The sequence below is a fragment of the Asterias rubens genome, chromosome 8 (genome assembly GCF_902459465.1).
Source record: "Asterias rubens chromosome 8, eAstRub1.3, whole genome shotgun sequence".
NCBI classification, from domain to species: Eukaryota; Metazoa; Echinodermata; class Asteroidea; order Forcipulatida; family Asteriidae; genus Asterias; species Asterias rubens.
Window position 1 is genome coordinate 6,379,174 of NC_047069.1, and position 26,445 is coordinate 6,405,618.

Genomic DNA, 26,445 nt, shown 5'->3' on the forward strand with positions numbered 1-26,445 from the left:
ACTGGTGGTTCTAGACACATAGTTACACTAGGGGCCTTATACTATACTCGGTCTACTCACAACACATGCACAAAATTGCAATCTAAACTGGATTGTGTGTTGTATTCTCTTGGGAAATATATGCAAAATTAATTACTTCCAATGATGTTTAAAATGCTGGTTGTAACGGCTCTTAATTTTCATTGATTCAGATGTTGTTTTGACTCAAAAATTTGGCTGGTTTTAGCTTGACATAAACTTCTACATTGTGAGTGTCTACCATGTCTACAGGTGTTCCAGAATTTTAGAAAACTTGACAAGTCTCGTGACAAAATTTGAATCCTGATTCTTTGTCTGGCTGATAATAAGTAATGGAAAACAGTCTCAGTTTAGGCGATTTTAAACGCGTGTGAGGAGATTCTGATTAATTTGTTTCAAAGTGTTGAGAATCGTCAGGGATATTAATGAGGTCAATGAAGAATGCTTCTTGGTGAAGTTCAACTGATGTGTAGGGGGCCTACAAAAGGAAATGTTACTCTTCCAGATGGATACAGTATATTATGAAACTACTCGTCAACTAAGCATCGTCTGCGACTTTTAGAGAATTACCGACGTCGTGGTCCATTAATTTGGCAGACTGTTCCCCCAGAGAGGCGAGCTGGTCACTGAACATGGATGATTCATCATAGTTCATGTTAACCGTGAGCTACACGTACGTAGGCGTTCAAAGCAATCTGGCGTGAAACTCAGCCACCACATGCGCATTTTTGTTGTTGAAGTGTGCGCCTTCCACATAGATTTGACCAACATGTCGTCAACGGATCATTTGAGAGGGATGTCGGGTGTCGTTGCTTTATGATGACAGAGAACCCCCACTCGGAGCGAGCCCTTGTGTATATTTTGTGACATTTTGCAGTGTGGATGAATATATCTGGTGTACTTTGGTATTAACGTCTTTGTGATTATGGCGGAGCTGCAGACTCTCCCGTCTAAAGTGAAGACTAAGGGAGTGGTGGGTGAGTTGGAGTGAATCTAAGTAACCCAAGTCGGACTGCATATTTTCTATTAAAGAGATTTATACACTTTTATATATCGTGTAATACTGTGTTTGGCGGCCATATTGGTGCCAAAACCCTCCGTAGAGTCTTATGCCCATTTTCACATGTGTAGCAGCTTAATATAAAGCACTGCTTGAATGAGCAGGGAACCAGTACACAACCATGTAGTTTGGCTGGTACCCTGCGTTTGCTATACAAAATGTTTGAAATGGTACATTCGACTATGCCAGCCTGAAGTATGATATCGGTTGGTGAATTTGTCTACTACACAGACCACAGTCAACCCTCTTACTGTCTAACCATTTAGTATGATCCCTGGTTTTGAATGAATGATCAATTAGGTAAGCCTAAAATGTGTATGGTGAATGTTTCTACGCGGACCACAGTCAACCCTTCTACTGTCTGACCATTTAGTATCACTTGTTACAAACAGTTTACGGACATCGTTCCATGAAGTTCAACCCAATTGGTGTCTTAAGTTTGGTCACTTAAAAGGAAAGATATGTTTCGTAATCACTCTTAAAATTAATAGCAATAACAAACTTGGTTAGAATCCTAAAGCAGCTTTCGGTTTTTACTTTGAAGTAATGCGGTTATGTACAGAAGATATCAGGTTTTATCCCCAAAATTTGAATCTTAAAAGTGTTACTGTCAGTAACGTTTCTCAGATTGTGTACAATATTATTCTTCCTGCTCAGGATTTTTGGCGATATCTCAAAAATGCGACCATGAAATAAAATGTTCACATGTTAGTTTTATTGTATACAACAACATTTAGGATATAGAAAGGTTTGAGGTAAAACAATGTAATGACTATCTCATAATGAGTTCGGGTGGTTTTGAAAAAAAAACACGTTGGTTTCAACTCGACGTTTCGATCAGTATGCTCTGATCATCTTCTTGAGAATGGAGCACACTAATGGAGCATACGATTAGAGCACACGATCAGAGCACACTGATCGAAACGTAACCAACAGTTCTTTTCAGAACCTCCCCACCTCATTAGAGATAGTCACTACATGTTGTTACTGCAAACCTTTCCATATCGTATTTCCACCATGCAAAGTTTCAAATCCTGCTAAACATTTAGGATTAAAACAATCGAATGGTTCCACAAACCATAGGTATACATTGCCTTTTAACACTGTGTACTAGAATACCAGCATGTTGGGATGAGAATTGTTCAGCTGCCATTCAGGTATGCCCACGTGTACCTGTGCACGGGGGCCACGGCCGTGTGTATTGTGCTCAGTACCAGCCTGTACAATATGGTAGAATTGGTGATAAGCCATGCGTGTGTTGAGTGACAGTGTGTAACAACTCTATATGGATTAGGGGAGTCAGAATTTATAAATAGAGTTCTGTTGGTTGTAAAGATGACACCTATTGAGAGAAGAAGTTCAACATTTTGTGCCATTTTGGTTGTGTGTCCACAATTTGGCATGGTTGACTGCAAATAGCACACACATTCTATCTTATGTTTATAAACATGGGAAAATACAATTACAGTAGCGTTTGCTAAGTGCCTTTAGAAGTTTGGGATTAACAGTGATGAGCTTACCAAATGCTTGTTAAAATGGAAATTGAGAATTCTCTGGAAGGGGTCCGGCTGGCAAGTTCAGTGTTGTAAAGCATCACCATTTCATTTGAAAATGGACTTGTGAAAAAGCTGGTGGACTGGGGAATTGGCAAGCTACCAGGTTCTGCTGGCCAATCACTAAAAAAACCATGGGAAAACCCTGCAAGTCCAAAGCTGTTGAAAGATATGACAAGTGTAAAAAGGTGGCGTACTAGTAAAAAGACAAGCTAGCTGGTCGTGCTGGCTAGTAGCTGAACTAGTAGCTGAATAAGGACCTACATGTTTGATATAAATTGAGGGGGAAAAATAGAGAGAACAAGGAAGAGTTAATATGGCTTGAAGTTTTGGCACTAGCAGAGTCTATTTCCAGTGCGGAACCTTCCTACATGTATATAATTGTTTATGAAACGTCAGATTACTTGCATAAAGTTACGAACAAAATCTTTCGAAAACAAAATTGTAAGCATGACCAAGCAGTTTTTGTTTGTTTAGCCACAGACTTTGCCAGGATGTTTGTTTGCAAATCTTCCACTTTTAAAGTGAAAGTACATGATCCTTTTTGCAAGGATCAATTGCTTTTGTTGGACTCTGGTTATGGTGGTATGGCTGATCCATAGTATAATCAGTTTACTATTGCAGTCTTTAGTCCAACAAAAACTCGTCACCCTAGCTGTTGGACTCTGATTATGGTGGTTTGCATGACCCCTTGTAAAGCATAGTAAATTTACTAGAGCAGTCCTGAGTGTACCTGAATCAAACAAAATATGCAGTTAGATTTTAATGGGTAGAGTTGAAGACAATCCAGAGGAAGTGTAGCATTTAGAGTTAAGTTTGAGAAATAATTTCTGCTCTTATTTCAGACAAGAAGCAGAAGTGGATTCCTCTGCCATTGGACCCCCCTGAGCCTAGAGGAAAGGGGCGGGACCGAGAGCCACGCCACGCACCCGCCCGCAACAACCGGGACAAAGAGAGCAACAGCCGAGATGCTGCCCCTCCCCCACACCATCGGGAGCGACGGGAGACCAGAGAGAAACGGGAACCCAAGGAAGCATCTGAGACAGCTCGGGTACCAGCCAAGGAGGGAACCAGCAAGGGTAAGCCAGCCATTTATAATGGGGATGGTTCATCAGTTGTGTTATGCTTGGTTTCCACGATTGAATTTAAGGTTAAAATTTAGGCATTGTTAGTCATGTTTTAGAGGTGTTTTTTTTTCAAGTTCAGGAATGAGGTTAACATTCTCTTTACTAAAACGTACATACCATTTATTTGCAAAGAAGTCTACACAACTTTAGATTTTGCTAAAAATTGCAAGTTTAGAGACTTTTAGTTTTGTTTTCAACATGTGGATCACAAAACTGAAATTTTTTCGCTAGAGCCCTAAACCTGTTCCATATTAACATGAAGGGAACTTAAGATTTAAAATAAAAAAGTTATCAGTAGTAATCAACAAAGCATTACGCATCTCAAGTTTCTTGATACTTTCCTTCTAGGTACTCCTCCAGGATCTTGGCGCGAGGAGAGAAGTCGCAGTCCCAGTGCCTCCAGCACCGACAGTCGCAGTTGGTCCCGGGGCGTGTATCGCAGCCGAGGGCGCGGCAGAGGGCGTGGTAGAGGACGTGGGCGTGGTGGCTACTTCAGGAACACAGAGCATCAGTGGACCAACAACAATACAGTGGAAACTACTGGTAAGGAATAGGTCATGGCATGTTTTAGAAAAGCCTGAACTAGATAAGCTCCAGCTTTTGAATTTGAACCTTGTCTATTTTATGCAGTAAACTGCAGAACTTCTCAGGGGTGTTCCCTCTCACTGCACTGTTTTTTGCCAGCACGCCTTACTCGCTCTTAACCCCCTGGAATTGGTTCATTAAAATGTGCCAGAATCTGGCACATTTTCATTAGGCCTGTGGCCCATCCACCCTCTGGTCTGCTCAAGTATGGAAACCCGCAAACAAGGCATCAGGTCAAAGAGTAACTGGTCCCTACTCAAGTTCTTTTTCAAGAACTTTTCTAACTATGCAGTTTATGGTGACTATGTAAAAACATGAACCATTTGAAATGGAACCGCATCAAAATGTTTCACCTTGACACACGCAAACTATTAGCATCCTACAAGCACCCAAAAGCTTTAAACAAGCGTGCATGCAAAGAAGTCACTTTTTGGAGCTGATTAGTGTGGTTTTACAGTACATCCCTACGAAGGGGTTAGTAACGAGTTGTATTAAAATGGCCTGCTGCCCATGGTAGAGAGAGGCTTATTTGTATTGTAGGGATTGCTTTAAAATCAGTGCACCATGATAGTTGCTTGTGTTGCTCAGACTTAGCTTTCACCTAGAATCCTTAATGGGTTGATCATATTCATTGGGACATGCAAATGAGCTATTGTAGGGTGTCATGGCCGATTGGTTAAAAGCACTGAATTCAAGTTCTGGTGCTTAAGTCATCAGAGTGCGGGTTTGGGTCCAAGTCGTGACACTTGTGTCCTTGAGCAAGATACTTTAAAGTATTAAAATTGCTTCTCTTCACCCAGGGGTATAAATGGGTACCTGCAAGGGTAGAGGTTCGTAATGTGTAAGAAAAAGCCATTGGAGCGCTACTGTTGCCGAGGTTGTATACTCCCCAGGGAGCTGAGAAAGATGAATGGAATGTTATTAGCCCAATGACCAGGGCACTAGTTTAGGTGTGAAGCACATTGAGATGGTAACTGTGAAATGCGCTATGTAAGAACTTCTTCTCGTTATTGTTCTTGTACACTGTGTATAGCTGATGGACAATATTGAAAACTGTGTAATTTTTTTAAATGCCTGTGTTATATATGCAGTACCCGATGCGTCGTTTGTACCCCAGTTCTTTGAGCCAGGGGAGTTTGACACGCCCTTTATGACCTTTCCACCGTACATGTATGACGGAGCTGCATTCCCTGGACCATTGCCCCTGGAACCTGACCAGACCACGTTAAGAGACTACGTCAAGAAACAGATGTAAGTAAACACAGGCTCATTACACGGCAATTTGACCCTGCCGGCTTTAAACGGCCGTGTTAGAACTCATCGCTTCCCTTTTTTCCCCTTAGTAACGTTCAAATTTTGCTGTTCATGGCCGATGATTATATCCACTGCTGTTCACATTCTGTATTGGTAGGCACTTCTTGTGCCCGCCATGTAGATACACATTGTTAAATGAGGCCTTAAAGACACAAATGAAAGAGGGCTTAAAACATTTTTTGTGGCAAGAAGCGTAAAGGTCAAGGTACTTTTTATTAGAGATGTTAAACTTGCATCGTGGATAAAGAATATTAATTTTGTTTTTTTTACCCATACACTGATGTGTGTTAGCACTGTATACTCAGTACTTTTTGTAACACAAAACACAATGTCTACAAATTGACATTAAACTTACACAGTTTGAAGGTAACGATAGTAGAAAGCTTCCTTGAAAATATTACTCGCTGAGGTGTTGTAGTTTTTGAGAAATGAGAAAAACAATGTAATGAAAATTATTTTCGTCTCGGTGATCATGAGGTGAAAATGATTGTTTTCATGACATTGTTTTACTCATTTCTCAAAAACTACAGCACCTCATCAACTAATATTTTAAGGTACATTTTCTACTATCATTATCTTCAAACGGCGTAAGTTTAATGTAAATCAATGGACACCGTATTTTGTGTGACAAAAAGTACCTAAATCCTTAAAAAAGGGATTAGTTGCATTAACCAAAATAAGCATCAGTAATTTTGGGGTTCTTGTACAGTAAGTTATTTGTCTGGTTGTGACATTTATGGTTTAAAGACAGTGGACACTATTGGTAATTGACTAAGACTAGTCTTCTCACTTGTTGTATCTCAACATATGCATAAAATAACAAACCTGTGAAAATTTGAGCTCAATGCGTCGTCGAAGTCGCGAGAAAACTATGAAAGAAAAAACAACCTTGTCACACTAAGTTGTGTGCTTTCAGATGCCTGTTTTCGAGACCTCAAATTCTAATTTTGAGGTATCGAAATCAAATTTGTGGAAAACACTTTTCTCGAAAACTACTTCACTTCAGAAGGAGCCATTTCTCAAAATGTTTTATACTATCAACCTCTCCCCATTACTTGTTACCAAGTAAGGTTTTATGCTAATAATTATTTTGAGTAATTACCAATAGTGTCCACTGTCTTTAAATAATGACTATTTTTTCACACTAATTTGATTTTTTTACAGTGAATATTACTTCAGTGTGGAGAACTTAGTGAAGGATCTCTTCCTGCGGAGAAAGGTAATAAATCAAACTCCAGAGACAATGGATTTTTATTCAAAAGTTTTACAAAAGTTATCTTACAAGGTTGGTAGAGCTGATAACAGTTGCAGACAGTGTTCATGTTTTGTGTGATTGGCCAAATAAATGCAACTACCAAGCTTAAAAAATATATAGGCTAAATCCGTTGTGTGAAAAACCATGCACACATTTTCAGCACATTGTCATTAATTTTGGATGTGTCAACCCAAACCATTTTTTTTTTTAGTTGATGGATTTAAACAAAGAATTAATTGACTGGAGCGGAACTGAAACCAATGACTGATGAGTTGGCCGATGATTATATCCTTTGCTGTTCACATTCTGTATTGTTGGGCACTCCTTGTGCCCACCATGTCGATGTACACTGTTAAAATGAGGCCAAATATTGACTCGGTACGAGATCAGAAGACACGTACATATATTTTTTTGCTGAAGGAAATACTTGCCGGCAGTCGTACTATTGCCGCAATTACTGCGGTGATGCCATGCTGTGGTTTGTCTTTGGTGGACACGCTGAGCCAGTCTCTTCGAGCTTCAATTTACGTGTTCCATGATAAAAGGAATCCCTCCTATAGTTGACCAATGGGAATCATGCTCTCTACATGTTTATCCAATCACTGTTTAGATGGATGCAGAGGGATACCTGCCTGTGAGTTTGATAGCCAGCTTCCATCGGGTGCAGAAGTTGACCAGTGACAACGTCATTATCATCGAGGTAAAACCAACTGTAGTTATTTATAGCAACCCGTTTTTGAGATACTGGCATATGTTAATTTTTTTTACACAATTGTTTTAATCCAATATAATTATACATACATACATAAAAAAGAACCTGTGAAATTTTCATTTAAAAAGCTGGTAGTGTTTTTAAAATATAGCCAGAAATCCAGAGCTGTTGTGTCCATGCTTATTGGAATACATAATCTGAGAAACATATCTGACAGTAACGTTTCTGCTATTCAAATTTTCCTAGTAGAGATATCGCCGAAAATCCAGAGTTGTTGTGCCCCCCCGCAGAAGGAATAAACCGTATTTTGAAAACACAATCTGAGAAATGTATCTTTCGGGAATGTTTCTCAAATTCAAATTTTCCTGTTTATGGCTGATGATTATATCCACTGCTGTTCACATTCTGTATTGGTAGGCACTACTTGCGCCTGCCATGTAGATGCACATTGTTAAATGAGGCCATAAAGAGTGCTTAAAAAGGGATTAGTGGCAAGAAGCTTAAGAAGGGATTAGTTGCACTAACCAGTTTTAAATATTGAAGAGCGTTAACGGTTTACTTCATGCATCAATCAGAGCAATTATTATTATTGTGATTTCTTTTCAAAGGCGCTGGCTGACAGTGAAGAGGTTGAGCTCTCTCCGGATAATATGAGGATCCGACGCCGTGATGACCCTCTACAGTGGATCATTACCGGCCCCGCGCTACCCTCGACCGTCACATCGGTTCTCTCCTACGACAGTCCAGAGTTTGTTCCCGGCAAGCCCTACCCTTACGTGAATACACATGACACAGGTTTGTGGAGAATTACAGTTTCAAGGGTTGTGGTACTTGTTGTACTGCACACAAACTCCACTGATTTACATTAAACTTACATGGTTTGAAGATAATGATAAAATAAAGCTTCCCTTAGTTGAAGACAGTGGACATTATTGGTAATTGTCAAAGACTAGTCTTCACAGTCGGTGTATCTCAACATATGCATAAAATAACAAAGCTGTGAAAATTTGAGCTCAATCGGTCGTTGAAGTTGCAAGATAATAATGAAAGGAAAAACACCCTTGTCACAGGAAGTTGTGTGCTTTCTGATGCTTGATTTTGAGACTTCAAATTCTAAACTTGAGGTCTCGAAATCAAATTTGTGAAAAATTACTTCTTTCTCGAAACCTACTTCACTTCAGAGTGAGCTGTTTCAATTCTCAACCTCTACCCATTACTCGTAATCAAGAAAGGTTTTATGATGATAATTATTTTGAGTAATTACCAAATTTTAAAAAATGTGCAAAAGATTTTTAATTGAGATAAAATTATTCTAGCATTTAAACAAACAAAAAATTCTCTAAAATTTGATGACTGAAGAAGCTGAAACTTCTACAGGTAAATTATATAACATACTGACTGTTTACAGCCAACACTAATATATATTTTTGTATCTTAGAGTTAATTCTTCAAATGATGATTTATCAAAAATACATGAAAGTAACGCTTTTGTCTATCAAGTCATTGCATTCCTAGAACAGTTTTTATCTGTTGGAAGTTTGTAGACTGCGTAATTGGCCGATGATTATATCCTTTGCTGTTCACATTCTGTATTGTTGGGCACTCCTTGTGCCCACCATGTAGATGTACACTGTTAAAATGAGGCCAAATATTGACTCAGTACTATCCAACTTCATGGTCAATGTGTGTGCTGGTCTATACATGGGGATTGATTATCAGGTGGGCTTTGTAGATCCTTTTGGATTGAGACCTTGACGTGAATCAATATTACTATAACAGATTTGTAAAGGTGGATATTTTTAGAATTTATACCCACTTTTCAGAACCATTTCAACTCATTTAGAGATTATCAATACATGGTGTAACAGCAAACCTTGATGTAGGTTTCCACCATGCAAAGTTTCAAATCCTACTCAAGTCTGATTTCTGATTATTCTTGTTTTTGAAAAATCAGAAAATATGTGATTAAACAACCTGAAGTCTTTAATGGATGTTAAATTTGCATCGGGGATAAAGAATATTAATTTTTGGTTTTTACCCATATATCCCACCCGAGTAAAATGCCTGTGATTTTTTCTTACAGGACTCAGGAAAGTACTGAGTATATAGTGCTACATACATCGGTGTATATGGGTAAAAACCAAAAGTTAATAACCTGAAGTCTTTTTTTTTTTCAAGGGCCAATTATCATGCCTGTATTAAACAATGATTGGGTTTTTGTGTTTGAACAGAATCGGCTCCGACTTCACCGACTCCAGCCCCTGACGCCCAGAACGTAGTTAACAATCTGAATGACGAAGGCATGGAGATCTCCATGGAGAGGAAGGACAGCATGAATGGGTTTAACATGACCCCTGGCCTGTCCACCAGCCTGCCGGAGAAGGAGTCTAGCATATGGACAGAGGTACGACGGCGGCACAGGAGCCCTGCAGCAGCCAGCAAACCAAAGGTGAGCTCTTGAGGCCTTGAGGATTTTTCCATCCAGTACTGTGCCTCTCCTCAATGAACCCATGTCTCACACTCCTGAGGTGATAGCCCTTGATTTCACCAAACTCTTCCTAACTTAGGATTAATCTTAGGACTTAGGACGAGTTAAGTTCCGTATCTAAAGACGCATTTAACCATCCTAAGTTAGGAGGGGTTACTCGTCCTGAATTGATATAGGATTAATCATAGAATTTCGTGAAACCAGCTGCAGGTCTTTTTTGTTCAGCTGTGAACGCATCTGGAACTCTTTACCACTTAATCTTGGATCTTAAATTCAAATCTCTCAAACCTTGATCTTGTGTTACAAGCTTTCAAGGACTGATACAAATTCAAACGTCATGATAACTTTACTTATAATATTGTTTCCGTTTGGTTTTGTCAGACACCTGGCTCCCCTGAGCCCAACTCGGACTTGTTCGGAGGACAGGAGGAACTAGACTTCCAGTTTGACGAGGAGCTGTCCAATATAACAGGTAGCGGAAGGAAAAACACCTTCTCAGAATGGTAAGTTATCACCCGTTTTTTTGTTTTATTTGGCCAATATGTCTTAGTCATTTTTTATGTTTATCCACTTTGAGAAAAGTCTCTCTCGAGATAAGTGAACGCAAACAATTCAGAAATATATTTCCAGATCTGAAGATATGACAGTGTACGGCTCAAGGGAGGAAAGTTGAAAAGACTGCAGGGGTTGCATCCCAAAATGTTTTACTTGTCAGAGTTTTCAAAAGACCAGAATTAAAATGAGGTTGAAGAAGCCGTCATGAGAAGATCTGTTTCATCTGTGTTTATGTGTTAATGTACTTGAAAGAGAATTGAAAGATAATTATCTTCATTTACAATGAGTAGGGATTCATTTCATGGCCCAAAACGTGACCTACAAAAGGTATCAAAACCATTGAAACAGTATTGTCTGCTTATTAAAGCAATCGCACAACATCGGTAAACAGTATTGTCCAAAGGCCCACACTTTGTGTATCACAACTTATATAGAAAATAACAAACCTGTGAAAATTTTGGCTCAATCGGTCATCGGAGTCGAGGGAAAATAATGGGAAAACCCACCCCTTTTCCGCATGTTTCGCTATGACATGTGTCATGACATGTGTTTAAAATAAATCTGTTATTCTCGATATCGAGAATTGATACATGGTTTAATGTTTTCTCAAAAAGTAAAGCATTTCATGGAATAATATTTCAAGGGAAGTCTTTCACCATTACCTTCTGTATTTGTAAATATGGAACTTTAAATTTTTGTTCTGTTTGGATTGTGTGCAATGGCTTTAAATGTATGAAACTTGGCCCTGGAACTGCAAATTGCTAGAAGCTTGAATTGTTTTGCTTGTTTTGACTGCACAGGTCGGACGACTCTGACGATGAGATCACGGACCACGAGGTGAGCAAGATCATCATCGTGACTCAGACGCCGCCATGCTACAAGAAGCACCCAGGGGGCGACCGGACGGGCTACCACGTATCCCGCTCCAAGATCACCAACAACCTGGCCAAGATCATCAACGACGGACTGTATTACTATGAGATGGACCTATGGATGGACGATGAGATTCCTGTTCCAAAGGTTACTATTTGAATATTTGAATTTGACCGGTCAATTATTTCCCTTTAACACACCTCTTGCTTGTTCTGTATTCTGTTTGGCTGAAACTCTGTCACGTTGGGTGAACTATTATAGTGTAGTGATAGGTTACAGCGCCCTCTCTTGACGCGAATCGTGTACAGCAACTAAAAACTTCCTTTCTTTTCTTGTTTCACATTTAAGATGTGTTATAAAACATGTATTGACTGGCATAATTCAGTAACCAGTGCACATCTATTCCCCCTCATTGCCAGTCGATATGTGTACACTAATGCTCTTGTTACAGCCAGCTAAATTAAAGACTAAAATGTTGAGGGAGGCTTATAATATTATGTAATCACATTTTGTTCCCCCTACATGGGATGAGGGTGCCAGTTTTTATGATCTTCAATGTGTAATATTTTCTTTTGCTGCAATTGTATAGACTTTTTGGTCTGCTTGTTATGTGTTTTTTATTTGCTGTAATTTGTATGGAATTTTTGTGTAATTTGCGCCTTTGAACATATTCGAAAGGAGATAAGTTATTATTATAATATTTTATTTTGTCCTTTCGCTTCAGACTGAATTAATTTACAAGAAGATCAACACCATCAGTCAGGAAGACTTCTCCACCCTGGCACCGAGGGCCGAGTATCGGGAGCAAGAGGTACCCCCTGCCCCGCCGATCCAGGAACCGGAGGAGCAGAAAGAGGAAGAGCTATCGGTAAAGCCAGAACAAGACGTCAGACCCAAGGACATTACGCCCATCAAAGGTATGTTGGCCAGGGTTTAAAGAAGAAGAAAAAAGCTGCGTGGCAGAAAATGGTGCTTAGTACAGACCTTGAAATGACCCATGGCACCCAAAGCAATGCTCTTATTTTTGACTGCGTGAGGGCGCTATGAATAGTACTTTTATCACTTCCCGGGGTGTACGCGATTCGCCCTGTACAGATTAATCGGCGTTCTGTCACTTTTGTTGCGACGTAGTTTCAATTTGCTTAAGAGGTGGCAGCTCCTTACAAAAGTCTTCTTGTCCGTGATGGATTAGATGTCTGTGATGGTAATGTGTTCCAATCTGTATTAACTGTTTTGGGTATGAATAAATATCCCCCGAAAGTGACTGAGAGCACCCTCACTCGGTAAAAAAATATGGCCCATTGCTGTGGTGTTTTTGCTGTGGGGCCCTATGCAAAATTCCTGTACAAATGTACGTTTTCCCTAAAGAAGTGCCCCATATTAGAGGGTAATTGCTTTGCTCCTTAAATAGAGAAGTTCAAGGCCTGTTAGTAAATGCCAAAATTAGCAGGTGATCTGCACTCAAAGAGTATTCATTACATAGTATTTGGCTGGTAACCTGAACGTACTAAGCGTGTTGTCTGTGCTAACCATTTTTAGGGGGTGCTAAATAACGTCCGTCGATAAATCGAAAATACTAAAAAACTCAATATTTTGTTGACATCGAAATCGCCGATGTCACTTTTATAATCATATCGTAATATCGGATTTTAGATATATCGAAAATTTCGATGTTTTGAAAAGTTTGATGTTCCTAAATGATATCGAAAATACCAAAAGAGTGTCCGATTACTTAAAAGAAATCTGTGTTTGAGTATTAGAAAGGCCGTCGTCGTTATGTAGTTTCATCATTTTGAGTTGCCCTATTAAATAAAATATGTTTTACAACCAAGTATGTCTGCTTGTTCTTTGTGTTTTCGCCATCAGCCGACGGCCCGCCGCAGAAGTTCACGACCTCGCGGCGAGCGCACGGTAAAAGCTCAAAAGAAACCGCCGCTGCTGCCCCAGCAGCCTATCGGCTGTTTAAGATGCAACTTCCCATTGTGCATGTGATCAAAAATCAATGCGTCTCCATCACAGCATTACTGACTTTGCAAAAATACCCCGCAAAAACTTCCCCGAATCAACAAGACAAAACAAAACATGGATGAAAACAATCTTACGTTATACAGTAAAATAATCTTTCTATCAATCCAAGGTATCGTAATGGCGTCATTTTGGTCAATTAAAGCCTACACGTTGTGTTGTTTTCGTAAACAAGCTAACATTTCCGAGGAACTATATGCTTCGCAGACCACGCTGTCGGCAGCTATTGCGTGCGTACCAGCGAAGACTATGCTTTTGTACGGTTTAAGCGTGCACACCAGCGTGTGTGGTTAATGCAATTCGGGGGGAAAACCCGTTTGCCCAAGTTTGGTCAAGGCGGTATCGCGTGATGCACTGCGTTATTTCGACAAAAAAAAGGGCGTTCTAGCATTCAATGTTTCTTGCCTTTATTATAGAGTGCAAAGTAAAAAGACGAGCCTTTATTGGAGACTATGTGATTGCATGCTGCGTGCGTTGTATATTGTGATCGCGGAGTGGTAGGTCTGTGTTTTGCGGGACTTTCTAGTGATTTGTTTTCGATGATTATCTCAACCATTTTTAACCGGAAAGGTAGTGTAACATACCAGCGGACATTTATTATGTATCTAACAATATTGCCGTGAATTGTCGTTATTTTGGAGGGCATTAGACTCTGAAAAAGTTTAGTAACTAATTCATTAAGTGTTGACAAAGTTTGAAGCACCACGCTCCTAACACTCTTCACTCTCCACATAGAACAGCGGGCCTGTCTACCTAATTGTAGTTCTAACTGCACCAAATTAGATTTTTTTCCCACACCATACCAAAGATCTCAACTCAAAGCCGCCCACCGGCGCCCGTCGGACAACTTGATTGACACTTCTACGTCAATGCATCAGCAACTGACACCTTTTGTCAGCGAGTCACGCAACTCACAAAGGCTCTGTGTCATTTTGAGACGGCCAATCATGGCCAATCACGAATCGAGAATTGTGGTGACTGTCACCAATTGGCCATGCCAGCGGTAGCGGCGATCAATTCATACAAGTTCGGAGGATCAGACAAAAACAGGTTTAAATGTAACCCTATTAAACTGTCAGTCTACGGTATATATATTTCTACCTCCGTGAGTATACCAAGTGCTGTTTTTAGGCTTCATCTTGCGCGCGGGAAATACTCGATATATTGAGTAAACTCGATATTAAATTTTCGATATGGGAAAAAAACTACATCGACGGACGTTAGTGCTAAATAGGTCTGTTTAAAGCCAAATTTGACTCAGGATTACTGTGTGCTTTTTGTAATGACTAAAATGTTGAATCTGTAATGTGACATTTCGATTTAATGTTTAAAATTGTGAAAATTGTCATCGTAAATGTTGATGTAATTTTGTTTTAGGTATACCCCAGGCAATGATGAAATCGGAGAGGCAGATCTCACAGTCGCTACCCACTGCCGTCGCCAACGCAACAACCCCTGCTAGGGAGTCGATGAGACCCATGGGGTCCCGCACCCCTAGGACCAAAGATGCCCAGTCAACACCCAGGTTCTACCCAGTCATTAAGGACTCGAGACCTATCGATAATAAGGTGAGCATGTACCCAGAATCCAGTTGCATAGATCTAGGTGAGCATGTACCCAGAATCCAGTTGCATAGATCTAGGTGAGCATGTACCCAGAACCCAGTTGCATAGATCTAGGTGAGCATGTACCCAGAACCCAGTTGCATAGATCTAGGTGAGCATGTACCCAGAACCCAGTTGCATAGATCTAGGTGAGCATGTACCCAGAACCCAGTTGCATAGATCTAGGTGAGCAGTGTACCTCAGAACCCAGTTGCATAGGATCTAGGTGACATGTACCCAGCAACCCAGTTGCATAGATCCTAGGTGAGCATGTACCCTGAACCCAGTTGCATAGATCGAGATGAGCATGTACCCGAGAAACCCAGTTGCATAGAGCTAGGTGAGTCATGAACCAGAACCAGTTGCATAGATCTGAGTGAGCAGTGTACCCAGAACCCAGTTGCATAGATTCTAGGTCGAGCAATGTACCCAGAAAACCCAGTTGCAATAGATCTAGTGAGCAGTGGTAACCCATACCCAGTTTGCATAGATCTTAGGTGGAGCAATGTACCCAGAACCCAGTTGCATAGATCTAGGTGAGCATGTACCCAGAACCCAGTTGCATAGATCTAAGTGAGCATGTACCCAGAACCCAGTTGCATAGATCTAAGTGAGCGTGTACCCAGAACCCAGTTGCATAGATCTAGGTGAGCATGTACCCTGAACCCAGTTGCATAGATCTAGGTGAGCAAGTACCCAGAACCCAGTTGCATAGATCTAGGTGAGCATGTACCCAGAACCCAGTTGCATAGATCTAGGTGAGCATGTACCCAGAACCCAGTTGCATAGATCTAAGTGAGCGTGTACCCAGAACCCAGTTGCATAGATCTAGGTGAGCATGTACCCAGAACCCAGTTGCATAGATCTAGGTGAGCATGTACCCAGAACCCAGTTGCATAGATCTAGGTGAGCATGTACCCAGAACCCAGTTGCATAGATCTAGGTGAGCATGTACCCAGAACCCAGTTGCATAGATCTAGGTGAGCATGTACCCAGAACCCAGTTGCATAGCTCTGCTTGGGACGCACAATTGATTAGCTCAGGCAAAACAATTATTGACTAGTTTGTTTTCTGTGGTGACTAAGCTCAGTGATGAAAGTTTTCAGGGACAACATTTGCAGCTCTAGATTTTGTACTATTACTTATAGTTAATTCTTTTGAGAAGCAACATTTTGGAACTTCAATCAAAAATTGTGTACCCCTCAAATTTGTAAAAATTGATTTTTCTGTTTTGACCCTGTAGACGCCAAGAAAGCGGAAGACCAAACACAGTGACAACCCACCGGTGGAGAGCCACGTAGGTTGGGTCATGGACTCAAGAGAACACCCTAGTAGGTCTAGGAATACATCTATCGGGTAAGTTCGGGGTTCCAATCCCTCTTGTGTAGATAACGTTGTCATGAGTTCTTCATCATGTCCATTTGGCCCGTTGTGTCAAGAGGGGGCTGCCATCAAGAACCCTTGATATTGTTGTTGTTCAATAGGTGGATTGCAGTACACGTCGTCGACTGCCATCTTTGAAGTATTAACAAGAAAAGTGCATGTGTTGCGCGAACACGCGTGCACTTTTCCCTTGTTCATGCATCAAAGATGGCTGTCGATGACGCGTATTGCAGTCCGTATATTGTTAGGGATGTGCTTCCATCTTTTCACATATTTTACATGCATTTTGTGATATTTTTAGGACTCCTTTGAACCTTTTCACATATTTTACATGCATTTTGTGATGTTTTTGTCGTTCAATTGACATTAGAGGTCTTTTTGCATTTGAAATGTTGATTTTTATTACATGCTTTACATCAATATCATGAAATTGTTATTATCCAATTGTCATTCATATTTTTGCATTTTCGTCACATATTTTACATGCATTTCATGATATTGTTATTGTACAAATGTCTTTTTGTTTCTTTTCATATGCTTAACATGCATTTTGTGATGTATTTTTGTCAAATTTGTGTGTGTATTTTTGTATATTTTCACATATTTTACATTCGTGACATTATTGTTCAATTGGTAGGGGTCTGTTGCAACTTCTCACATATTTCAATGCACATCATTTTGCGATGTGTCTCTTTACATACAATATTTGTTGAGTTTGAGGTGTGTTATTATTCTGGTTATAATCATACTTGACATTCCTTCTTGGTTTTGTTTGTTTGTGATGATTGAATGATAAATGTATTCTGCTATTGTCGCTTGTAAACAATGACTTTTATCATAAAGTCATAATAGGCTTTATCTCATTTCCTTTGCAGCTTTTTATTTCAGGTAACATTTAGGAAAAACATTATTTCAATACTTATTTTGTCATTCTCTGATTTTTCATTCCCCAATTGTCTTAAGTGTTTTTTTTAGATTTTTGTTTGTGATCAATTGTTCTAATTTGGAACACTGAGTAGTACTGTAAAATTATTTGCATATTCTACTCTTATATATTCTGTTATTTGATTAGTGGAACACATATCACATGGCATACTTTGTTTCAATATTGGAGTCCTATATTGATAAATATTGGACGCTTCACAACTTACCTCCACACGTAGAATTAAACTTTACATTGAGTAGGCCTACTGTTTGTATTGATTGTTTTGCACACAAGCTTACACACACTTGCAAAAAACATTCAGGTATGACCACACATCAGCCTTAATCGTGTCATGATCAGTTGTTTTAGTATCTTGTTGGTGAAATTTTTAAATTCTAAATTTTTCGATTAGTATTTTATGAAATAAAGTATGTTTTACCAGTCAAAGTCATTTTAAATTTTATAGGAGTTAGGCTTAGCTTAGTTAGGCTTAGTGCTATGAATATCTATCAAAAGGCATGAATATTTATCAAACGGCATCAGTTACTGCCAAAAGTTTGATTGTTATTCATTTTAGTTCTTGTCTAAACTCGTGGCCCTCAATGATTAAACCACCAGGTCACCATCGGAGGGTAGTTTGGTCAGCACAAGCTACGGTACTCCGCAACCGATACCCAAGTTTGAACATCCCTCCCATGAGCTATTGAAGGATAATAACTTCACGCAGCATGGCTACCACAAGTACCATCAAAAGTGTCTGAAAGGTAAAAAGTCTTGAGAATTATTGCCACAGTACTGTTTGCCGTCTCTGTTCTTATAAAATATGGCTATATCAAAATTGACAGCTGCTGCTACGACTATGACAATAATAATAACAATAATTAACATTTATATTGCGCCCTTACATACAAAATGATCAAAGGCGCAGAACACATGTTAAAAAGCACAGAGTGGAAGAAAAAGACAAAGAAAAAAGACTGGTCACCATGCCAGTGCCCAAACAAAAGTATGGTATACATCTGTCCCGCCAACAGAGAACTAAAAGGTCTATCCCTGCTGGCATCGGTAATGTTTGACCTTTGCAGGAGACAGATGCCCCTAACCAAATGACTGTTGCTAAGTGTGCTACTAAGAATATTCCATACTATAATGAATGCAGCTGTAGCTGTAGCTATAGCCGCCACTTTGGACACAGCCTTGCAATTTTATCTTTTGACACCGTATTTATGAGCTGAGAAAGATTTAAGAATCACTAATGGCCCAGTGACTTGGGGTGGATTTCACAAGGAGTTATGACTAGTCTTATGTCGAGTTAGGACGAGTTTACTTTGGCGCTAGTCTTAAGTTTTAATATCTCCTAGGACTATTTCTAAGTTAGGACTAGTCCCAACTGTCGGTAAAATTGGCCTTGGGCACTAATGTGAGGCGCATTGGGCAGTTCTTGTAAATTGTACTGTACAAGAACTAGTTATTATAAGTTATCACACAAGCCCGAGTGGAATACGAAAAAATATAGCCAAAGGCCTCGTTGGATATGGGACGCAGAAGCGCTATATTTTTTGGTATTTCATGAGTGTGCGTGTGATAACGAATTTATCTTCCAGTCTCACTTGCAACGTGCAAAATTTGAAATTTCAGAGCGTTATTTTACGCGCACAAACTTTAGAATATAAGTTTTGCACTGTCCGTATACGGAGCGTGACAAAATGACATTTCACAATACGCACTGTGTAATAAAAACAGAGGAAGTAGGATATAAAACAGAGGTTGTAGCATATATGTTTTTATCCCCATAGTAGTTTGAGCTTCTGATTGGTGGATAAGCGCGTACTGGAAGATAATATTTATATTAGTAGTAGTAGTAGTAGTAGTAGTAGTAGATGTCTGATGTAGAAGAAAAATAAGGAAATGAATGAAAAGAGAGGATTTGTAATTGTTTGAAATTCAGATCGCAAGAAGCTTGGCATCGGCAAGTCCCAAGAGATGAACACACTCTTCCGGTTCTGGTCGTTCTTCCTGCGCGGCAACTTCAACCGCAAGATGTACGAGGAGTTCCGCAACCTGGCGGTGGAGGACAGTAAGCACGGGTATCGCTACGGCGTGGAGTGCCTCTTCCGCTTCTACAGCTACGGCCTCGAGAAGAAGTTTCGCGCAGACATCTTCAAGGATTTCATGGCCGAGACCAAGAACGATTACAATTTTGGTGAGTAGAGATCGGCATGAATCTGTGATTAAGAGGCTGGTTCATATAACGGACACTGCGTGCAGACCCTTTTATTGCAGTTTGCAATATGAAAACGGAAGCATAAATACACAAAAACGCAGTGCATAGTCATTTTCAGTACTTTTTCTGTTATGGTTGTTAGTTGGTTGTATGAAATATTTCATATTTCATTTTCATATTCGCTGTTATTCATTTAATGTGTTGTATGGTTATTTTTGATATCTGTTTACTCTTTTTATTTGTTTGAATTATTAATTTGTTACACCTATTACTATTTTTATTTGCCTAATTTTTTTAAAGTATGTTTTCCTTTTCTTTGGCTGGATTATTGCCATTTTTGCTTCACTTGTCTAGCTCCTGTTTTCCTTAATCACTTCGTACTGCGTATCAATACGTTTTGTTTATGCGCTTCATTAATGTGTGATAGTATTATTATTGGTAGTAGTAATTGTAGTATTATTTCAAGTATGCCCAATGAAACAGGGATAATAATGTTGTTGTATAGTGCCTTTAGTGAGCTACTAGGATCTGTGCACTATATAAGAACCAATTAGTCTAACTATAATCACTTAATACTCAATGTTTAATTCTTTAACAGGTCAATTGTACGGTTTGGAGAAATTCTGGGCCTTCCTCAAGTACACCCGCAAGAAGAATCTAGGGGTTGACCCCGAGCTTAAAGAAACACTAGAGAACTATAAGACACTAGAAGATTTCAGAGTACTGGTGAGTGACCTCTCAACTTTGACCTTGACCCCTTTAGAACTCACACATTATGTACATGTAGACATCATTACGGCGTAGCTCTTTCAGAAAAGTATGTATTTGTTTGTTTTTCTCTTCTATAAGTGATTATTTTCTATTTCGTGTTCATTTTAGTGTGTAGTTTATTGAATGTTGTAGAGAGAAATAAGATGATATTAATAACAACGTTAATTAGATTCTGATTTATGATTAGTAGCTGTTATTATTCAAGTGGTTCAGTAAACTATTTGGTTTAACTTTTTAATTTTTTTTTTGCACAGCCTCCCATTGGGGAAACTCAGACAGAGGGCGCCGTTGGCGGTGCTGAGGTTGCCGAGGAAAGCACCCACAAGAAGCCAAAACACCAGGACATGACGTCGTCAGGGACCGAAACAAGCACAACAACAAAAGCCAAAACACAAGAGGGCGCTTCAGGCGGTCAGGACGACTCGTGAGATTCACAGGGGTCAGGGGTAAAATCATGTCAGACCAAGGTCAGAAGGTCTTGGTCGACTTTTGGTGAGGCGGGAGGCACATAATCATGCAAGAGGTTTATACTTGTGCAAAGGGCAGCAGGAGGAAATGTGTATAAATACTGAGAAAGGTAATTCCTTGGGCCAAGGAATTGTTCGGTGTTGATAGGTGAAGTGCTCCGGTTTCTTTTGATTTCAATTCTCACAAATTGTCTTGGTTTATTCCTTGGCTGCGGTGTATCCAGAGAAAACCAACTGCTTGTCGACTTCTTAAATGTCAAGTCCACAAGGCAGGTGCTGTTGATGTTGCTTTGAGGCTGCCTTGAAACAAGTGTTATCTGATAATAATGGTGGGAAACAGTTTCGTTATTGATTAGTGCATCAGTAGCCACTGAGCGTGGTGCTGGCTGAGTGGGGAAATATAGCCAGATATCCATGACTAATGCCAGGCCAGTCAGCTTTAAGAGTTGGGATACTATACTACTAAGGAGCTCTATGCAATTGACTGCTGCCGACAGTGTGGTGTCCCACTTTCCAATGGTACAAATTGTTGGAAAGAGATAACGATGATAAAATGTTTTATAGCCCTCGTCGTATCACAATGTGATACAGCAAGTTTTGCTGCCGAATTACGGAATCAGCTGCAAGCCATGCTATGTTTCACAAAGTATGTGTGTTTGTGTGAACGTAACCGAAACCTTCAGCTTAACGACCTGTCGTCTGGACGTAGATGGTGTCGTTTTTTAAGAACGGACTTTTTGGTTTCGCAGTAAACCAAGGAACTGATGGTAGAGGGAGGGGTTGAGGCGGGTCAGCGCAAGTATTGACTGCTGTCAAATATTGCCAAACCCTGGCAGCCTTGTTGCTGACTAGCCACCCTGAATCGAGTGTCTATCAATTGCAATAAGTTTTAAATTTGTTGACGGCCTATTTCATAACGGAAGTACCCCTGTATTTTGAAGAGATTTTTGTTATTTTAATCTTTCTCTTTGTCGTTCAGAGCTTTGCAGGTAATCTTAAAGTGACTTTTAATTTAAACTGTTTCTTTGAAAGTGTCCCCCTCCTCAAGTACATGTTTACATTTTTGATATGATTCAAAACTATTGGTGTAAATTTTGGTTCGTTTATCTCAATAATTGCTATCTCCACCTTTAAAAAAAAAAAGTATAAAAAAAATGTAAAAGCAGAAATTATATTTAAAAACAAAAACAATCCAGGCAAATAGAAATGGATTTACTTATGACTCTGATGTTGTAAGGTTTTGCAATGATTTTAAATATATACATTTCCCCTTCGTTATTTATCATAAAAAAATTATATTATTATTTACGCATACATCAATAACAAAAAATAGTGTTATTTCTGTTCTGAAAGTTGATATTTAAATAGATCGTATTCTTTAAACACATTTTTTTGGTTTATGAAAAAAGTATTATCCAGTTTACTTTTGGGTTGGAGTTTGTTTTTAAAAAGTATGATTTAAAATGTATGGATTCGCAATCGACAAGTAATGAGCACTGAGCACAACATGGTGCACTGTGGTCCATTATTAACTGGTTTCAATTAACGACGATCAAACCTTTCGGGTTTTCAGAAAAGGATTGAAATAACAGTCATGATGATTGGTCGATGTGCTCCTGTCAATTTCAATCCCAGCCAATCAGCAGATTGTTGTATGGAGTTGATCTCATATTGAGAACAGTTTGGCCAATCAAACCTTTGATTTTATCAGTTAAAGGATTGAAACAACGGTCATGATGATTGGTCGATGTACTCCTGTCAATTTTAATCCCAGCCAATAAGCAGATTGGTGTATGGAGTTGATCTCATATTGAGAACAGTTTGGCCAATCAAACCTTTGGGTTTATCAGTTAAAGGATTGAAATAACAGTCATGTTGATTGGTCGATGTTCTCTTGCAAATTTCAATTCCAGCCAATCAGCAGTGATGTTAAATGGAGCTGATCTGTTGCTGAAAAAATGTACTAAATTGTAAGCTCAGATAGACCTTTTGTTTGTTCTACACCTCGTAAAATCTACAACTTGAGACTGGTGCTTTCAGGTTTGACTATCCCATTAGTAATTGTGATTGGAGGAGTCTATGAGCTATACATGCTAAGATTCCCTAAAATTAGTGGCCTTGTTAAAGGTGTTTTATTAGCAGAAGTTATTTTTACCTTCGTGGAAAAAAGAATTTGATTGTGAAAGGGCCTTGAGGTCACTCCCGAATGCATCAAAATCCACTAGAAGGTTTTGCTTGAATTGTTTTGCTTGAATTGGTACGGCACAGCCATTATACATTGCATGATGCCAGGCATGCCAGTGTTGTGTGTTGGATTCAGAAAAGCTTCCCATGAGGGGGTCAGGGGTCAAGTCTTGAGTTAGGAACGTGTGTTTTGTCCCAGAGTGAGGAATTCAAAAGTAGGTTCTTGATTTGTGGGAAATCATCCTGTCGATGAGTGGAATTAGGATCATTCCAGTGGAATGGGACTGAGTTTAGGGGAATTTGGATCTCTAGATGATTGCAATTGGGATTTATGATGGATGTATGGGATTGGGAACTTGCTGTCTATTTGCTGAGTGATAGTTAGATCTCATCGCTGAGTAGGATAAGGTGCTTAACGCCGAGTGACTTTTGGATTAGGTGATCACTATTGCTGAGATGGACTAGGGATAGGAGCCGACCATCGCTGAATCAGATTGAGGGATCTAATGCCAAGTGGGATCTGGTTATTGCTGAGGGGCATTGAGATATCACAATTACCCAGTGAGAATAGGGCATTGTTAATCACCTTGATCAGTATTCACTATTACTATAAGGTGGATTTGGATATTACTATCCCAAGGGGGATTAGGATCCCACTATCCACTTGAGGGGTTAGGATCTCACTATCCCAAAAAAGGATGAGGGTCTCACATTCTCTGAGTGGGATTAAGATCTCGCTTTTACCGAGTGGGATTAGGATCCCCTTATCCTTAAGTGGGATTAGGATCTCAGTATCCTTGAATGGGATAAGGATCTCACTATTCTTAATTGGGGTTGAGATCTCGTTATCACTGAGTGGGATTAGGATCCCACTATCCCTGAGTGGCATTGGGATCTCACTATCACTGAGTAGGATTTGGATCTCACTTTCACTGAGTGGGATTAAGATCTCGTTTGTACCGAGTGTGATTAGGATCCCCTTATCCTTAAGCGGGATTATGATCTCAGTATCCTTGAATGGGATAAGGATCTCGCTATCATTGAGTGTGATTAAGATCCCACTATCACTGAGTAGGAATGGGATCTCACTTCCACTGAGGGGATTAGGATCTCGGTATCCTTGAATGGGATAAGGATCTCACTATTCTTAATTGGGGTTGAAGTCTTGCTATCACTGAGTGGGATTAGGATACCACTATCACTGAGTAGGAATGGGATCTCACTTCCACTGAGGGGATTAAGATCTCGCCTTATGTGGGATTAGGATCTCAATATCACCGAGTGGGATTAGGAACTCCTTTTCACTGAATGGGATTAAGATCTCACTTGCACTGAATGGGATTAAGATCTCACTATCACCGGGTGGGATTAGGATCCCACTATCCTTTAGTGGGATTAGGATCTCATCCTTAAATGGGATAAAGATCTCACAACCACTGAGTGGGATGTGGATCTCACTTTCACCGAGGGGGATGGGGATCTCGCTAGAGTGGGATCTCCTTAGAGTCTTCTTTGTAAAAGTTTTGATTCCTTTTCATGGTGTAACTCTAATCTTTCAAAAACACCTCTTGTTGCTCTTGTACATTTTTGGATGAAAGTAGTTTAGCTTTGGTAGAAAAAAAGCGTAGTTTTCCATTCATGGTTTTCTTTTTTGTAAGTTTGGACAAGCTGAGCACTCGTTTTAATTTCTTACTTGTACATATATATATATAAATGCAACCCTTAGCGGAATGAAGTTTCATGTCGTCGGTTGGGTTGTTTGAATTTTATTCAGGGGACAAAAATCGCCCCATAATTTATGATTAACAATAGACAAAAACTAATGGTAAAAAAAAAAATGATTGTTAAACAGTCGTTATTGTTTAATGGAGTATACAATCAAACGTTGGGTGTTTTAATGCTGTTTGGGGTTTGGTGGGATTTTAATTTTTTTTTCTTTCTTCGGGTAGCTTTGTGCAGTGTTTCTCTTCTGTGTTTTATTCATCTGCAACTGTTGAAGTTTGCGACTTATTATGCAAGAAACGTCAGAGTTATCCAAATTTTCATGTAAATACAATGTTTGAGAATCACTCACCTTTTTGCAAATGTGGATCTCTTAAAAACAAAATCTATTTTTGAAAGAAAAAAACAACACCCAGCTTTTCAATTTCTCTTTAATTACAAGTATGTACTCATTTCAAGTATTCGGAGTTTACTTTATGGTGATTTATTACTTCTTAATATTTCTGCTTTCTCGTTTTATTTCTGTAAAGGACAAACAAACAAAAAGAGTTGAAAAAAATAAAAACAAGGAAAATTTATGTAGATGAGAGCGAAATGAACATAAGCCAAAATTTGGTGCTTTGTTTAATTCATAAAGCATTTCATTTGCAACCCTGTTCAATTCTATGTAAAATTGTGGTTATTTTAAATGTCCTTTTTTGCTGCAGATTGTTTTAAAAGTGGTACCGAAGTTAATTTCCTTTACCAATTTCCAGCAAAAAAAAGAAGAAAAAAAAAAGAAGAAATCTTTATGAAAAAGATTTGAGTGTTCTGCCAAGTTCTGTTTTTTTTTATGCATGCTTAGTTTTGCCATTTTATAAAATTCACAAGCACATTTTATTTTATTTGAAGTAATAAGAAAAACAATAAACAGGACATATGTATAAAGCGTTAATAATTGAAGTTTTGTTTTTAAAAGAAATAGACCGATTGATCTCAAAGTTGTTAAAGTACTTGTGTTTCAATTGATCTCTTGCAATGCTGTCACCCACGGCTAACGTCTACAGATGTTGTGCCATTTTGGGAGTGAACATACCTAGACAGGGCGGTTGCATAAATTGCTTGTTCGTTTACTCTAGGCTCAGATTTTCGCTTGAAATTAATCTATCCTATGGTATGAGCAGCTAACTGCTTTCTGTGACGCATCCTTAAAGGTAGTGGACACTATTGGTAATTACTCATAATAAATATTAGCATAAAACCTTACTTGGTAACAAGTAATGGGGAGTTGTAAGTTGAAAACATTGTGAGAAATGGCTCCCTCTGAACTAATGTAGTTTTTGAGAAAGACGTAATTTTTCACGAATTTGGTTTTGAGACCTCAGATTTAGAACTTGAGGTCTCAAAATCAAGCATCTGAAAGCACATGACTTCATGTAACAAGGGTATTTTTTTCTTTCATTATTATCTCGCAACTTTGACGACCAGTTGACTCAAATTTTCACAGGTTTGTTATTTTACGCATATGTTGAAATACACCAAGTGAGAAGACTGGTCTTTGACAATTACTAATAGTGACCAGTGTCATTAAGTTAAGTACAGGTTTGCAAATTTCCCTGAA

General features: G+C 39.2%; 1 protein-coding gene across 1 annotated transcript in view; it reads left to right on the forward strand.

Moving 5' to 3' along the window:
• The window catches only part of LOC117293200 (la-related protein 1B-like), a 44,290-nt gene extending 19,039 nt beyond the window's left edge, over positions 1-25,251 (forward strand). Inside the window, exons 5-20 of the mRNA XM_033775421.1 lie at positions 3,477-3,710; positions 4,107-4,301; positions 5,435-5,594; positions 6,822-6,876; positions 7,523-7,612; positions 8,233-8,419; positions 9,856-10,073; positions 10,494-10,615; positions 11,468-11,687; positions 12,265-12,457; positions 14,943-15,133; positions 16,413-16,525; positions 18,096-18,241; positions 19,426-19,680; positions 20,300-20,427; positions 20,727-25,251. Of these exons, the coding sequence (XP_033631312.1) occupies positions 3,477-3,710; positions 4,107-4,301; positions 5,435-5,594; positions 6,822-6,876; positions 7,523-7,612; positions 8,233-8,419; positions 9,856-10,073; positions 10,494-10,615; positions 11,468-11,687; positions 12,265-12,457; positions 14,943-15,133; positions 16,413-16,525; positions 18,096-18,241; positions 19,426-19,680; positions 20,300-20,427; positions 20,727-20,900 (2,681 nt within the window). The 3' untranslated portion in view covers positions 20,901-25,251. The remainder of the gene's footprint in view (positions 1-3,476; positions 3,711-4,106; positions 4,302-5,434; positions 5,595-6,821; positions 6,877-7,522; positions 7,613-8,232; positions 8,420-9,855; positions 10,074-10,493; positions 10,616-11,467; positions 11,688-12,264; positions 12,458-14,942; positions 15,134-16,412; positions 16,526-18,095; positions 18,242-19,425; positions 19,681-20,299; positions 20,428-20,726) is intronic.
• Positions 25,252-26,445: the final 1,194 nt, after the last annotated feature.